Genomic DNA, 16055 nt, shown 5'->3' with positions numbered 1-16055 from the left:
GAGGAAGGAAGCAGGATATGGAAGAATATAAGAGTAATACAAGACCAAATGGAGTGGCTGAGCGAGGTGGTTACCAGGTCCTTTTGCAACTGTGCAGTCTGGCTGACCTTAAAGTGGGTCACTGCTCTGAGGATGTTGAGCCGTGACAGGCTGGGGAGTAAGGGCAGGGGAGGGAGATTGGTTTTTTATTTTAATGGGACACCGGGAAGGTTCATTCTCCGACGTGCAGTACAGAACGCTCCCTGCAACCCTGCTGAGGGGCCTCTGCAGGCTGGGGAGTGCAGCCAGGGTACTCTGGGGAAGCAGAGGGTGGAGAGACATCCAACGCTCATTTCAAAACACAATAAAAGTGTTTGGCTTGATTAGGCTTTTAATAAAGATTTTGCAACAATTTTCATCTGAATTCTGGTGCCACCTCATATGAGGAAGGGATCAAAGACACATTTGTGGCTTAAACCGTATGTTATTATTTTGTTTGTTTTAAAATAAAATGGAATGAATAATTTCTTCAATGTGGGATTCTGAAAGTACCACAGGGTACAGCTCAATAAAGCTGCTTTGAGTTTTATTGAGGTTTACACACTTAGGGGTATATTACACGCATAAATCCAAGGCACCTAGATGAGAGTGTACCCTGTAGTCTCGCCATCAATGTTCATGTTTGCCTAGTTCCAGTCTATTATACGTGATGCTCTCGGAAGATGCAATAGTTTGTTTTTGTGATAGCAAAGGCATAAACAGAGTGAAATAGGCAATTCTTGTAATTAAAGCTCCGGTGCTTCCTTCTTTTTATCCACAATAAAATCTTATAGCAGAATAAAAAACGGAGATGAAAAGGCTTGGTGTTGTTACGTTGATGTGCTTCTCCCTAGGTCTGGGGCCAAGGACAAAGTTGGTGTCTGTGCCTTTCTGCAGAGGCAGGGTCCCGCCATGATGTATGCCATCCTGAGGCGTAGTGACGCCAAGCGACAGACTCAGGTTGTCTACTTCTACCTGCCAGGCCACTCCCAGACAAGGCTTCCTGGACCACTGTCACTGCTGTGCCTGCAGGCTGGCCAGCAGAGGGTACTCTAAGAGCAGTCATTGAACATCTTCAGGCAGGACTCTTCCCATCCCAAAGCAAGGAGCATTTTACTGTGGCTTGGGAAATAGCAATTTGTTTTTAATGTCTAATGTTCTTGAAGGCCACCTAGATGGGTTTAGATTTCTACTTCCTCCTAAGGCTAGAACAAGAGGATTTTGAACCTAAATCACATCTAGATGACATCAAATTTGATATCATGAATTTCCTTTCCAGAATATAAGCGCTTAGGAGATACTGGATTGAGCTAAGCTGGTTTTCAGAATCTCCTTTTCTAGTGATTATGAACGTTACAGACTTGCCTGTATGTAGGTGGATGAGCTAGAATGTTATTAGAGGTCATCTCCAGGTTGACAGTTTCTTTACCTTCTGATTCATACGTGGTACTAGTTGTTGTTAGAATACAAAGGATGTGACAGGGAGGGTAAAAGGGAGAATGGGAAGAAAAAATACATACTGAAGCCCGTGGATTATTTTTACGCAATATAACTTCAACTGTAAATCCACTCAAGCATTGTTTCTGTAATGACGACACTTACCCTTTAACAAGAAATTTATTTGATCCACCCAGTCTCTGGCTTCAGCTGGATTAGTAGCTGTAAACTAGAGAAAAATCAGTGAATTAATTTATCACCTTCACTAAAATTTCCATGAATCCTTACAAGTTCCGTGAAGGAACTTGCAAGTCGAGTTTCAGAATCAAGTTGAAAGTTTGGCATTCTCTGCTTGATTAATGTTTAGAAAAAAGACCAAAATCTCAGTCGAAGTGATTTTTGCCTTCAGCAATTTGGCATACCCAATGTGGACAGCTATTTGAGTCCAGAATTCATATTCATGTGAATTCATCCATTAGATTATCCACTCATTCATTGGGCATTTATTTGAGAAATATTTAACAGAAAAAAAAAAAAGCAAACCAAAATTCTCAACTTCAAGCAACAATGTGTCAGCTAGAGAGACAACATACACACCGGAAACGGGAACACTAGGAAGTAGGTGCATTTGATCCCAGGTGGATGCTGAGAGACTACAGGGAGCACTTGTTGTTGCCTAGAGTAAGCCAGGGAGGCTCGGTGAAGTAATGCTGTTCGGTTGAATTTTAAAAAAGAGTTGCTGGAAACTGACTGCTGGGGGGAGTTGGACCTTTCAGGTAGAGAGAACCAAGTGCAAAAGATTAGGCAGGAGACCATTGTGTGTGGGGCAGGTAGGCAGATCAACCTGACTGGAGAAGAACAGCAGATGAAGCTGGAGAGTTGAGGGTCAGAGAAGAGTTGATGAAAGGGCTCTGAGTACTAGGAGTTCAGACATAAAATGTAGGCAATAAGAAGCCACTGTAAATTTCAGCAAAAGGAGTGAGAGATTCTTTCAATAATCGTGGGCAGGAGGGATTGGAATAGGGAGAAATTGGAGACAGAAGACCAAGTAGAAGGCTACTTAACTAGTCCTCTGGGTGAAGTGAGAGGGACTTAACTATTGTGATGGCTGTGGGAATAAACCAGAAGGGACGAATCCAGAGGACACTGTGGAGGGAGAATCCACAGACCATGATAATGACTTGGATTCAATGGGCCAAAGAAAAGAAGAAGTAAACAAACTCTACATTCTGATTCACAAAACAGGCCAGTCAAGCATCAAGCCTTAGTAATTTTTTATTTTAAATGAATCAACTTGAAATGACTGTTCCTGAAAAACATTTTTATTATCTGGCCATTAGGGTAAGATAAAGATATATGCTGTCTAAGAAACCCAGATTCCTGCTTAATACTTATTAATAGACATTGTCATTCTTGATTTCTTAAAAACACATTTCTATAAAAAATGTCTAGGGAAATTGATTTAGACTTGTCATATAAATTTTTATCTGGATGAGGCACCATTAGAACTGAATAATAAAAGAAGCTTAGAAATATACCCAGTGCATGTATCTGCATTATATACATCTATAAGGACTCTATAGAAAAGTTGAGTTAAATTTAAAAAAAAAAATTCAAAATTGCATAAGAAGACCTAGGTCATTTTATCAAAATAAGGGTTAAAGATTCGGTAGACACATAAAAAAAAAGTGTTGAGAAAAATTTGAAGAGTCAAAGCGTTACTGAAGTGGTTACTATTAATCTTAGCGTGGTTTTTCTCTTTTTCATAAGTTAGCTAAAGTTTTTCTAAATTGTTTTAGTAAAATTGTGATAAGATAAAAATTGCCCACAAGCAGGAAAAAATATGTGTATATATATATATATATATATATACACACACGTGTAAAAATATGTTTTTGGTGAAAATCACTATATTCCCATAGTCAGAAATTTTTATTACTTTAATTAATTTTATAACAGGTAATAAACACATTACCTATTATATTATATTGAAATATATAAAAATGAACACAGTGAAGAATAAGTCTTTCTCACCTCCACTCAGGTCTTCTAGTCCCTCAGTTATCACTGCTACTACTCAGTAATCATTGTCACCAATATCTTAGAAATCCTTCTAGAGATATGCAGTGCATCTACACACAAGAAGATTATTCTGGATAGCAAGATGAATATGGGAACATAAATTATTTTTCACTCTACAGTCAGATTTTTCTTTTTCTGAGTTTCATGGAAGGAAGTGAAGATAATCAGTTGAAAAATAAAGAGAATGGGAATTAAAGCCATGCAGTTAGAGAATACGAGTAAGGAAGTGGGTTGTGTGCTGCAACAAGACTCTCACCTACGGAAGGAGACTGGGAAGGGGAGGGATGAAGAGACGGAAGCCAAGCAAGGACAGTATCTAGGATGAGAGTGCCAACAGAGAGGAGAAGGGAGGGCACGACACAGCAAAAGTGAGGACACATCAAGAAAACAGGTCTTGGTAAGAAATGGGCAGGTAACAAGGAAAGGATGGAACCCAGCATAGCAATCACGGCTCACACACAACATGGAACGAAACTGCGTCTCCTCGGTTCACCCTACCTCATAGCTGCGCCTATCCGGGGAGGTCAGTTCAAAGCAGCATTCCTTCTTGGAATCTTTTCGCAGGTAGGGGGCCATCCGCACACTGTAGCCCTTAATGAGAAAGGTCCCTTTGGGCTGCTTGCCTGCAAGACAGGAAAGTTCCCTGTACCCCTAGAGAGATGCAACTGCCAAGAGAAGGCATCTTCTCTGGTATGTAAAATGAAAGCACAGAAACAGCTGTTACATCCCTGAGGAACCACAATAGTCAAGGAAAGGTTATTAAGGAAGCTTAAGAAGAGGCTACTGCGACAGCGAGGCAGGTATCACTGCCAAGCTGGGGAAATGCAACATGAAAGGTTATTTTGCCAAAAGAGTACAACAGAGACAGAGAATTTATTAGAATGTTAAGAGATCTATAATAACAGAAAGAAGGAATTATTACAGCAGGGAGAGTGCGGCTGGAAACGTGAGGCTCTTGAAGACCATTACAGAACTGAAACATTATTATCAGGGCCAGCAGAGCTCACAGTTGAGGGGAGGGACAGCAGGGCAGGGGCACCACAAGTTCCTGGGACCTTCTCCTCTCCCCCGCCCGCAGGTGGGCTGGGAATTGATGCCAGAGGGAGAATAATTAAAGCTTAGTATTTTATCCCCCTTCCAAGAGGTCACACTGGGAAGCAGCAGAGTACTGTTGAGTATGATTAGATGACGAGGAAGGAGATAAAAGGAAAAGGAACCTAAGTGAAGGAAAGGAGAGCCTACTCTGCCTGTCACTCTCTTCTTAAAAATAAAACATTGGAAACAGGAAAAGAGGGGGTGGCTCCCAGTGATTCTGCGTCCTCATGATGTGGTTCAGGCAGAACACGGAGAAGAGTGGAACCACAGTGTCTAGGTGATGCTCTGTGTCCTGTTATCACGTGGAACGAATTGCTTAATAAATGCTTTTTGATGATGATGATGATAAGGGTGGCAGTGGGATGACAATATTAAAAGAAACGAAAACACAAAGACTCTGTCCTTACCTGGTTGAGCTAAAAGAAATACACAAACACTCTCTATTTACTAAGAAAATGTCTTGGGCACAATAAGAAGTAACTGGTGAGAAGGGAGCCATGCAACAGTGCTTTTTGACACCAGAATCTTTTTTGTTAATGTATCTCTCCTTGTTCTAACTGGCCACTAAAATGTTTTGTTGTTTCTTTGGTCACCACATTTTATTTCAGCCTGACGGCCAAATGGTCAATGAAAGTCTCCACGTCCCTCGCTCTTGCTCCCCCCCCCCTCAGCTGCTCTTCCCCCCTCAGCTGCTCTTCCCCCCTCAGCTGCTCTCTCCCCCTCTCAGCTGCTCTCCCCCCTCACCCGCTCTCCCCCCTCTCACCTTGAGACTAAAGGATTCTGAATGAACGAACATGATACCTGGTTTTATATCCAGATATGCCAACCATTTATTTAAATGCAAGAGAAATGACAAACATTTTTACAATGACCTAAATGTTAAAATGAGTTTGAAGGTTTAAAAGAAAATAACACAATAACACCTGGGAAGAAATTGTGGTTGCTGCATTTGAGAGTGCGCTGGGGGTTGAGCAGGGGACTTGTTACTCAGTTTTTGAGCTGTGCGGCTATCATTTCCAAACAGAGCTTCACGCTTCACCCCTGGCTGGGAAAGGCTCTGAGGAATCCCAGACAGTGATCCCAGGATGAAGGGCAGTGACGCATGTTCTAGGCAGAGAGGCAGGGTGAGGCAACTGCCTGGAAGCCCAAGGGCAAATCTTAAAGATTCCAAGTCACTTAGTAAAGTTGCAGTTTTTTCTGCTACCTTAGTGCCACAGGCAACTGGGCAGATATCTGATTATTCCTTAGACTGCATATCCAGGCATTGGGAGAGGAATAAGTCTGGGAAAGAAGGAAGAGAGGAGAGACAGAAGATGACTGAAAGGAAAAACAAGGATGTACTCTGAATCACTGGCCTCTGTACCCAGGCAGCAGAGCAAAGGAAAGCCCCCAAGAATTCATGCTTTGCTTTATCTCCCTCTTGCTTCATAGGATTACCCCTGGGGCAGTCCGACTGTGTAGGAGGCTCGCTGTTTGGAAGCTTGCATTCACCTACAATGATAATGTTTAGCTTGTGTTTATTTGTAGCTGCCTCCAGTTTGTGCTTCTATCTTCTATTCCTTCTCGGGAACTGAGCAACTGTGTTAAGCACGGACGGGAGGTCTTTGAGGGATGGCTCACGAGTGCTGTGCTTGATTGAGTCAGTGGTGGCCCATTTAGAAGCTGCCTCCAGCCTGAGTCAACACTGCTGCTGCTGCTGCCATCTGGCTGAAGGGTGTCTCTCGAGCACAGCCCACTGGACTACATCCCAGGAGTCATTAGGATAACGTTTGGAGCATCTCTTAGAGAGTGTGGACTCAGGGATTCTGTTTCTGGGCCATTGGTAAGCTGTTAAAATCTTTCTCAGAATTAATTTTTTTTCAATATTTTAACTATATTATAATGCCTATAAAGAGTTTGAGGTCTTTTTTTACAAAAAAAAGAATGCCATAGTGTTTAACCTTGATAATATTGTGTTATTAGTCATAGTAAAAGATAACCTTTTGGGGACTGGCCCCATGGCCTACTGATTAAGTTTGGTGCACTGTGCTTCAATGGCCTGGGTTCAGTTCCCAGGGGCGGACCTAAAGCACTCGTCAGCAGCCACATTGTGGCAGCAACCCACATACAAAATAGAGGAAGATTGGCACAGATGTTAGCTCAGGGCAAATCTTGCTCAGCAAAAAAAAAAAGAAAGAAAGAAAAAGAAAAAAGATAACCTTTTGATATGCAGACCACACTATCCTAGTGTTTAAAGGGGAAATAATTTCTAAATTGGCATCAGAGCTTTTGGTGACAGGCAAGGTATTATTTACCCAAGCCTATTTCTTTCCCAAGCATGTCTCCATATGGGTGTTAGTTAAAGACTGCTATCTTGAGATCTAAGTACTTGAGAATTTACGAAGTGCTTGCATCCAGGAGTGAGATGCTGCTGTGCAAATGAGGGACACTTACTTTTCTCATTAGCATAGTAGTAGAAGAGGCCTCTGCTGACAACACACCATCGCTTCTGCCACTCCGACCCAAAGAAACTATGATCTAAACAGAACAGCAGTTAGGGACATAAATTCAGGGAACTACAATCACTGAGGAGTCCATGAAATCCAACAACACACAGTCCAGCGTGTTCTTATTTTATTTCCCAGGTTAATGGGCTGTGAAACCCTCCCTTGCACTCCCACAGGTTATCCCATGTTGACGCAGAGGCCAGAGGACTCAGTCAGTCATAGGTCCGAGTTCCAAACAGGGCTTGCCCCCTCCAACCCCTCACAGCTGTCTCTCTATCTTCCTTTCTATCTTTCAGGTTCTAATCTCATTCTGTATTTTTCAAATTCCCCATATTTTTATGTGTTGCCTTTAGCAAACCAAAATGATGCTCCAGACCACGGGCATGAGAAAGCCTTTCTCTGTACTAAGCCAATTTGCCTGTTGAGTGTTAAACCTGGGACTCCGACCCTAGTACTGTCCACGCTAATCAAATGAGCGAAAGGTCAAAATTTGGGCTTCCATGAAACTCCAAAGTGGGCTGCTTCACATGTGATATAAAAAGTATACTCTTGGCAACACAGTTTCACTCGTTATGGAGCACCCTGAGAGACGAGAACAAGAAGATCATCATTCATTCATTCAGCAAGACTTATTGAGCAGCGTTGGGTACAGGTGAGCAGGGCAGAGCCCATCCCTAGCCAGAGGAGCTCACAGTCTGCTGAAGATTTTGGGCGATCTCTCTTCAGCGCACACGCTGCACCAGACTTCTTTTCTTTCCTTGCCCTCCTTTTGCCTTACACCTGCCCAGCATAGAACTGCGCATTGAGAAGGTGCCCACTATGTTAGCCCTCTTTTTCGTCATTTCCCTTTCCTTTCTGGAATGTTCTAAGTCTGTGGGTCTAATCAGTACCTTTGCTTTTCTTCTCCAAGTATCCTTGCTTGATGATGTTATCAAGCTCTTGAGCACCTCTTGTGATGTCTTCTATTCCTAAAAGGAAAGCAGCAAAACGCTTTGTTGAAATCTGACAGGATTTTCATTTATTTGGGCTACTTTAGATAATCTACATTAATAAAAAGGTGCAGAAGGGCTGTTGCTTAAACAAGGCACAAAATAAAACAATTTCTAGAAGATGGAGGGGAAAAAAGTAAATTTTCTTTCTTCCCAATATCTGACGTTAAAATTGCTTAAAATTATCTAAACATACATTAGTTTGTGCAAGGGGAGGTAGCCTAAATATGTACTGATTGGCAAGAAGAGGACTCCAGAGGATTAAGAATTTGCTGTGGATATAAGCTCCAAATTGGATAATCCAAAGTCGAATGAATAGCTACCAGCACGACAAGCTTTAATGAGTGATAGAGTTCATCAGAAACACAGTCACCTCAGAGGGAGCAATAAACACAGACTTTTCTTTAACAAACAGAAAGCCACCTTAGTGGACATACATTTTATTAAGTTCACATAAAGAAGGGCTTTGTAAGCTGAACTTGGCAATAACTGCCAAATCCTGGTTTGCCAAAGTATGGGACAGAGTCTAAACATGACAGAAGCCTTTACAAAGAAGACCCTGGAACTGACAGCCTTTAATTGTATGTTGCTAACGTTCCTGGCTTTCAATTAGCCTCGTTAGGTACAAATTTATTGAGAAGTCAAGATCCTAATCCATCTTCCACCACTGGGGTTTATACTTATGGAGAGCCTAAGGACAGAAATGAGGAAGAATTTTATTCCTCAAAAAATAAAATGAAACAAGAATAAAAAACCTCAAAAACTCTTTAAAAAATACAACTGTGCATTTCTTAATTAGGAGAAATGAAGGAGTGGGCTTGCATAATTCTAATATTTATACTTTTTAGTCCCCAGACCCAACTCTCTTTTGGTTTGCCTTAAAAAATTTAGAAAGTGGGGCTTGCCCAGTGGTGCAGCGGTTAAGTGTGCACGTTCCACTTCTGCAGCCCAGGGTTCGCCGGTTCAGATCCCGGGTGCGGACATGGCACTGCTTGGCAAGCCACACTGTGGGAGGCATCCCACATATAAAGTATAGGAAGTTGGGCCCGGATGTTAGCTTAGGGCCAGTCTTCCTCAGCAAAAAGAGGAGGATTGGCAGCAGTTAGCTCAGGGCTAATCTTCCTCAAAAAAAAAAAAATTTAGAAAGCAAACAAATACAAACCAAATTAAGGCACAACCACAGATTAAATCAATTGGGTCACCTATATAATATCTTGAGACTTTGGGTGGAATAATTTTCTTTCCAATCACACAATTGTTTTTTGAACATTTCCTACAATAGCGTTTATTCAGTGGTGGCTATGAACTGGCACTGTGCTCAGGGCTTTACATACTTTTTGTTTAAAAGTAACATTTTAAGACAATTTAAAATGCAACTAAAATTACTTTTTGCTTCTAAGTTGTTTCAAGCTTAGTTTTAAAAATGTAAATCAGAAGAGCTTCTCTTTTTCTTTTTTAGTGTGTCTAAGTGCCTGATTCTTTGTCCTATTTGTCCTTATTGTCAACTTCCTTGCTCATGGACTATTTTCACGTGTGTCTTACGGTGAGCAGACCATGTGGCTGCTATAAATCCTCCCAGATGGGTCTCAGGGTGCACGCAGGAGATGAACAGCAGCAAAAGAAACTTCATCTGTCTAGGATCCTTTCATTTCTCACAGCCCTCTGAAAATTCTAATATCTCTTTGCCAATGCTCTCCAAGAAAAGAGAAACACATCCTACTGAGGGTCTGGCAGCTGGTTCGAGGACCGGGTCTGGTTAAGAAGCACCTTTGGAGGAGAGCCCATATTACTCCTAGAGGCCTAACAATTAAATGAAAGGCACAGGAGATAAGAAAAATAGGATCCCCCAAGCTTGGAGTTTCCATCTCTTCCTCCTACAGTCTCCCCACCCCGTGCCTCGGTTTCCTCATTTATAAAATGAGACTGTCATTAGCATGTAGCCCATAGGGTTGTTATGAGGGATGACCGAGTCAATACATGTAAAACTCGTGCAGCAAATCCCGGGACATAGTAAGGGGGCTGTAAGTTACATTTTCCCCCCTTTCTTAAGGTCTTGTTAAACTTAGAGACATAGCTTCTCGTTAAAGATGCCGAGAGTCTGAATCATAAAAAACATGTTAAACGTTCTATTAGAATTCAAACCTCCTTTTTTAATGCAAATCTAAATGCCATTTTATGGAACATCTATAATTATGAAAATGGGAAGACATTGCCTCGTGTGCGGGGAGAGTCTGTGAGTATGAATATTACATTAATGTGCCCCACACCAGCTCACTGATCCTGCTGGCAGGAGCATAAAAAATGCTTGAGTGAAACTTTTATTTAGATGTTAAGACTCGAGGCCCCAGCGGGGTGACAGAGACAGTCCCTGCGAGTTGCCATCAGAGAGAAAGCTCGAATTGAATTACCCAGGGGGGAAGGAAGTAGTGATGAGCACTGCTTTGCTTATTTAATTTCATTTACTTTCAGTACATTATCAGCATGAGGCTTTTCTCTCCCTACCAATCGAAACCCAAGAATGCCACCACCAAGAAAACAAAGATATAATGCAGCAGAGATGTTTGAACCCCAAGTCACTGATTCTAGGAGACTGGGACAGAACCATCAGCACGCTCTCTCTTTAGCACACTCGGTTTGCTAAAATTGGGCACTGAATGAATTGCTGAATTTTGTCTCTTGGTCATTCACCAACAGGATGCTCAAGAGTAATAGAGCTGGAAATACATCTGTTATAGGCTACGTTTTTGTAAGATGTGTCATATTGCTTTCTTATTAGAGGGAATCTGTAGTGATGAACTCTCTTGCCTAGTTTCCCTCATGGGCAGTGGGAAAAATAGGATTATAGGGGAAGTTTGGAATGGCTATGGAAAAAAATTAGGAAATCAAATCAAATCATTTTTCTATTCTATTATTGTCTTCTACGTACAAAGCACTGTGTGGTGAGTACAATAACACAATTGTTCTCCATGCTCAGTAAAGGTGACTCTGAGCTCAACCTCGTTAGCTCCATGATCTATCAGATACATCCAGATAACCAAGATGGGAAGCCAGAGTGGCAATCAAGCTATCTCCTCTTTCAGTGTCAGCTCAGGGTCTTACTGATCAAGAACTGGTAATCCTGAGGATGCACACATTAGCCACAGTCCTGGGGTGATGAAGCAGGAGGAGTCCTGTATGCCTGAATTCACACCTACTGGCAAACAAACAGATCTCCAGAACTGCTTAACGCATAACGGAGAGTATGTAAATGCTTTGCAGGATGATAATAAAAATAGGAAGAAACCACAAACAATAGCATGAATTGCTATTTTAAGGCAAAACCATTTATATTTAAGTTTACGATTTTTTAAAAACTTGAAGTTTTTGTCCATTACCTGAAAAAAGATAATCACCACCTTAATGAAAAAATAGAAATGATTTAGATTTATTGGGCATAAATGGTCCTCTTGGATAAACCTAAGGGTGTATCACATTATATCAGCACAAAACAGAATTACATGAGTGTCATAATCTCTCTCTACTACTATACTTAACTAAATCTCTCAGAGTAGCCCAAATAAAGAAAAGGTTCACTTAGCTGAAGGATGTGGGGCCATAAAGATACGATCAACAGAGAAGTGTGTTCCCCAGAAGTGATGGCCACCCAACTTTCATGACAGATAAGGATAAAAGAAATTCTCAGACATCCTTCTCTCCTCACCCAGACTCCTTTAAACCTTTGTATCCCACCCAGACCCAACTCTGCAATAAAAAACGACAGAGTAGGATTCCATCTCTCAGTGCTAAACATGACTCCTCAGTCAGCTATGCACAGAACAATGGGGACCCTTTGGAGTGTGATACATTTCCATAAAGCAGTCAATAAAAAAGACACAGGAGCTTATGTGAGTCGCGGCCTATTTAATCAGCTGCGTTCTAGCCCACTGAGAAAAGAGAATTGGAGAAATCAGTTGGCAACACCTCAGCACAAGGCTAATAGCACAAGAGGCCACACAATTTCCACTGCAAAAAGGCTGCAGCCCCAACAGAACAAACCAGGTGCCCAGGAACTTCCATTATAGGCAGCTGGCTTGGTCTCTTGCTAAATCAACCTGAAATGAAAATCAATGATTTTAAGAAAACATCTTTCATTCAACTCTTTTCCCCACTTCAACTGTGGACTTCTCTCATCCTCCCCTTTACTTTTAATTCAAGGTCTTTTCAATTGTTTGAAAAAGGGGAGCAAACCAACTCCAGCCTAGAGACTGACAGCTGCCAGGCGTGACTTTCAGGCAGGGTGAAGTTTACCACGTTCCTTCATTAAAGTACCCATGATAAAGGAGTTGGCTGGATGAGGTTGGAGAAAATCTAATATTTGAAGGCTGGACCTAGTCAAGTTCCACTTGCAATTTGAATTCGCACACGGATAGCTGGTGTGTGTGTGCATTTGCAAAGTGAGAAACACACTTCACAAAGCCTCAAGTGTACAGAGGGGAAGAGGGTATTGCAGGTAGGGTGGGTGGGGGTGGTATTCTCCTCTCCGTGGTCGTTGATCCCAAATCTGTGCATTAAACCCTCTCCTTTGTATTTGGTTTCTGTGGCCTTCTTTAATAAGTTCATTACTGTTTTTCCTCAGCTTCTTGCATTCCTGGGTTACTTTTTGCTTTTTTCTCAATTTTCAGGAATCAGTCAATAAGTGACAGGCAGGTTGAGATGTCTGGCAAGCAATGTTCATCTTCTGAGCATGATGCTAACGGAAGTTGGTTTCAATGACTCTTACTTTAAGAGTCCCTTGGGACAGGCTTATATAATTCTTAAACTTCTGTGGTTCCACTTGATATCCACTTGAGTTTACACTTATTCCTCATATTTTTCTGTCTTTGTGCTTCACTCATTAAGGAATTTAGACCAACACATGTAAGGTGAAAAATTCTAAATCATTAATAATAGACTTCGGATCTGAAAGTTTCAAAGATATAAAAACTACTCAAACAGACGGCTTCAATTTCATGGAGGAATAAATTGGATGACAGATTAAAGGAAGGGAGTGAACACAATGAACTCAATCAAGTTCTTCAACAAGCGGTGACATAAGAAGCAAAGAAACAAAACAAGTGCAATTGGAGCTAGACTGAAGGATGTCAGAAAATGGTAGAAATAACACATTTGTGGTTAGCAAACCAACACAGGAGACAACATTCAGGAGATCTCGACAGACTCTTGTTGCCCCTCCAATTTTCTAAGGTCTTTAAAAAAATCTGGTAATCCAGGTAACAGACCAAACAGTGTAAAAATCTGTGCAAGAATTCTTGTTACACTGAGGGTAAAGAAAATTTGTGATAGATTCTAGTCCAGTAGTACTAGGAAAAAAAGTAGATAATTGATGTACAAAATAATTAAAGCTAATATATTTTAATAAAAATGGTTAAAAAAAACTAGGTTTTTAATCTGCATTTTATCAAGCATTTTTACATCTCATTTGAGCTCTACAACAACCCTACGAGGTATGTATTATTATTATCTCCACTTTACAGACTAGGAAACTGGGGTTAGTGAAATTACAGGACTTGCTGAAGGGTGCTCAGCTGGAAAAGCCCAGGCACCCTCCACTACCCTGAGTTTCGGCTGAGGAGACACACTCAGAAGTAGCTGAGGACAGACAGGGTCGTCCCACCTCACTTTCCCACAAAAGAGACCTCATTTAAATATGGAAAAAGAAATAGACATAATGTGTGCTTATTCTAATATATGACATCAAAAAATTATTTTAAGATCCTGTATTTCTTTACTTTTTCGTTTAAAAACTGGCTGACTCATCTTTGGAATTGCTTTCTAGGGTAGGTCTGTGTGAAATCCAAGAGGTCCACAGATTTACAGAGCAAAATAAAAGAAAGTAGGAGAATGCGATAAAAGGATACACAAGGTAAAGGAAAGACAAGAGGAAGCAGCCTGGAGCTCCCCCAACACGCTGCTTGGTCACTGATGTTTGGCGACCAAGATATCTGACACAAGAGTGATACCCAGAAAAATGAAGCCCTGTTCCAGCACAGGGCTCATGCAGGAATCTTGGACATGATTTATTTGCTCTTTAAGGAAGAAATTGTGATTTCAAAAGAAAGAAGAATTTTAAGCCAAATATCCAAATTGGTTTCTTTTCATAAAACATTCCATCAATAACACCAAGCTGCACGGTAACATACAGAAACCCTGAATATTCACGCGGGATGAAGGACCTTCTTGTTCCTACAAAGAGGCACCACACTAACTGTCCAGGAGACCTGTGGTCTTAGGGGAGGCTCCTCTCCCACATCTTCACGTTCAGTGGGATTTTATTTATAGGAAGTGAAAGTATTAGAAAAAAGCCCTTTCAACTCCAGGTATAGTAACACACTAATTCTAACATCTAAATAAATGGTAATAGTCAACAGCATCTGGTAGAGGTAAATAATTCATCTTAAAGAATGAATAACTCAATAAGTATAATAATCCATTGATTCTCAGTCATGGTATCATAACACAGTAGTGTCTTTGGATCAGTTGAAGGTGTTGATCTAAAGGGCAGAGATTGGGGCCGGCCCCATGGCCAGGTGGTTAAGTTCCCGTGCTCCGCTTCGGTGGCCCAGGGTTTCGACAGTTCGGATCCTGGGTGAGGACATGGCACCGCTCATCAAGCCATGCTGAGGTGGCATCCCACATGCCACAACTGGAAGGACCCACAACTAAAAATACACAACTATGTACCGGGGGGCTTTGGGGAGAAAAAGGAAAAATAAAATCTTTAAAGGGAAGAGATTTTGAATAATTCAGTATAAGAATAGATTCAAAGTTTTTCTATAATACCACTCACACATTCTGATATGCTTCCTTAAGGGAGAAAGTCAATTAAAAATAACTTAGAGCTTATCTTATTTATGGCACAGTCTATGGAGACTAAACATTCCTGATGGACTATTATAATCGCGGCGATCAAGAATTCCCACAGTGCTTTATTTCCTTGGAGAAATTATGTTTCTGCAAAATTGTGGGTTGAACCCATGGAAGTGGGTTGAGCATGTGAATGTCAATGGACATGTGTTATGATGGGAGAAAGGCTGAGAATTCGTGTGATCTCCATATAAATTGTTTAAACCCAGGAAGCCTCTTGTGTCTTCCGGTTTTATTAATTACATATATCCGTAACCTAGCACCTTCAGCTTTATTTTTACCCTAGGACTCCATCCTTAGTATAGAAGCACAAGGAACCAAACTACCTGAGGTCTCTTTAGCAGCCAAACCACAGGGAGTGCAAACAGTGCACAGTGAGAATCCTGACACCAATCCAGGCAGGAATGCTTCAAACGGCTTCGTGATTCTAAAAAGGAGGAGGAGAGGATCTAATCTGCCAAATTGTCCTTTTATAAACCTTGAAAGATCACTGTACCTCCCTCTCATCCTGAGGCAGATCGCTATTATGCATGTGTCACTTGAGAACATATCTTTAGAAATGAATGACAAAATATCTTTTTCAGGTCTATTTATTTACTACTCTGCTAGACTGATAAGAACACGGACAAAAGGAAAGGAAAAGGAAAGAGCCTTGCCTGGTTTAGAGTCAGTTTTCAAATTTTAGTTTACTGTCTCCCTATCCTCCATCCTGAGCCTGAAATCATCCTTCTGAAATATACATCTGGTCATGGTACATTCCTTCGTAATGCCCTTAATGGTTCTCCTTTACCTATCGGATGAAACTCAAACTCTCCAGCATACAAAAACTTTAAAACTTGGTCTCACCCTACCTTCCAGTTTCATTTTCTCCCAACCCTCATCCTTCCCAATATCCAGCAACAACAAGTAATAGACTTTGCCTTCTGGCACATGCCATGTACTTCACACTGCCAGGTCTCTGCTCACACTGTTTCTCTGTTTGGGAGTTCCTCTCTCTCTATCCCCGTTTTTTGAGGAGGGAACACTCCTTTAAGACTCAATTCAA

The 16055-nt window shown here is 41.3% G+C and overlaps 1 protein-coding gene across 1 annotated transcript in view; it reads right to left on the bottom strand.

Moving 5' to 3' along the window:
- Window positions 1–16055, bottom strand: part of SKAP1 (src kinase associated phosphoprotein 1) — a 255664-nt gene that overhangs the window by 39873 nt on the left and 199736 nt on the right. The window contains exons 5-8 of the mRNA XM_046677751.1: window positions 8009–8086; window positions 7066–7149; window positions 4036–4160; window positions 1621–1684 (exon numbers count right to left, since the gene is read on the bottom strand). Of these exons, the coding sequence (XP_046533707.1) occupies window positions 1621–1684; window positions 4036–4160; window positions 7066–7149; window positions 8009–8086 (351 nt within the window). The remainder of the gene's footprint in view (window positions 1–1620; window positions 1685–4035; window positions 4161–7065; window positions 7150–8008; window positions 8087–16055) is intronic.

This window comes from Equus quagga, chromosome 11, assembly GCF_021613505.1.
Source record: "Equus quagga isolate Etosha38 chromosome 11, UCLA_HA_Equagga_1.0, whole genome shotgun sequence".
Lineage (NCBI taxonomy): Eukaryota > Metazoa > Chordata > Mammalia > Perissodactyla > Equidae > Equus > Equus quagga.
The sequence above is the reverse complement of the archived record's forward strand: the minus strand, read 5'-3'. Positions and strand labels throughout refer to the sequence as shown.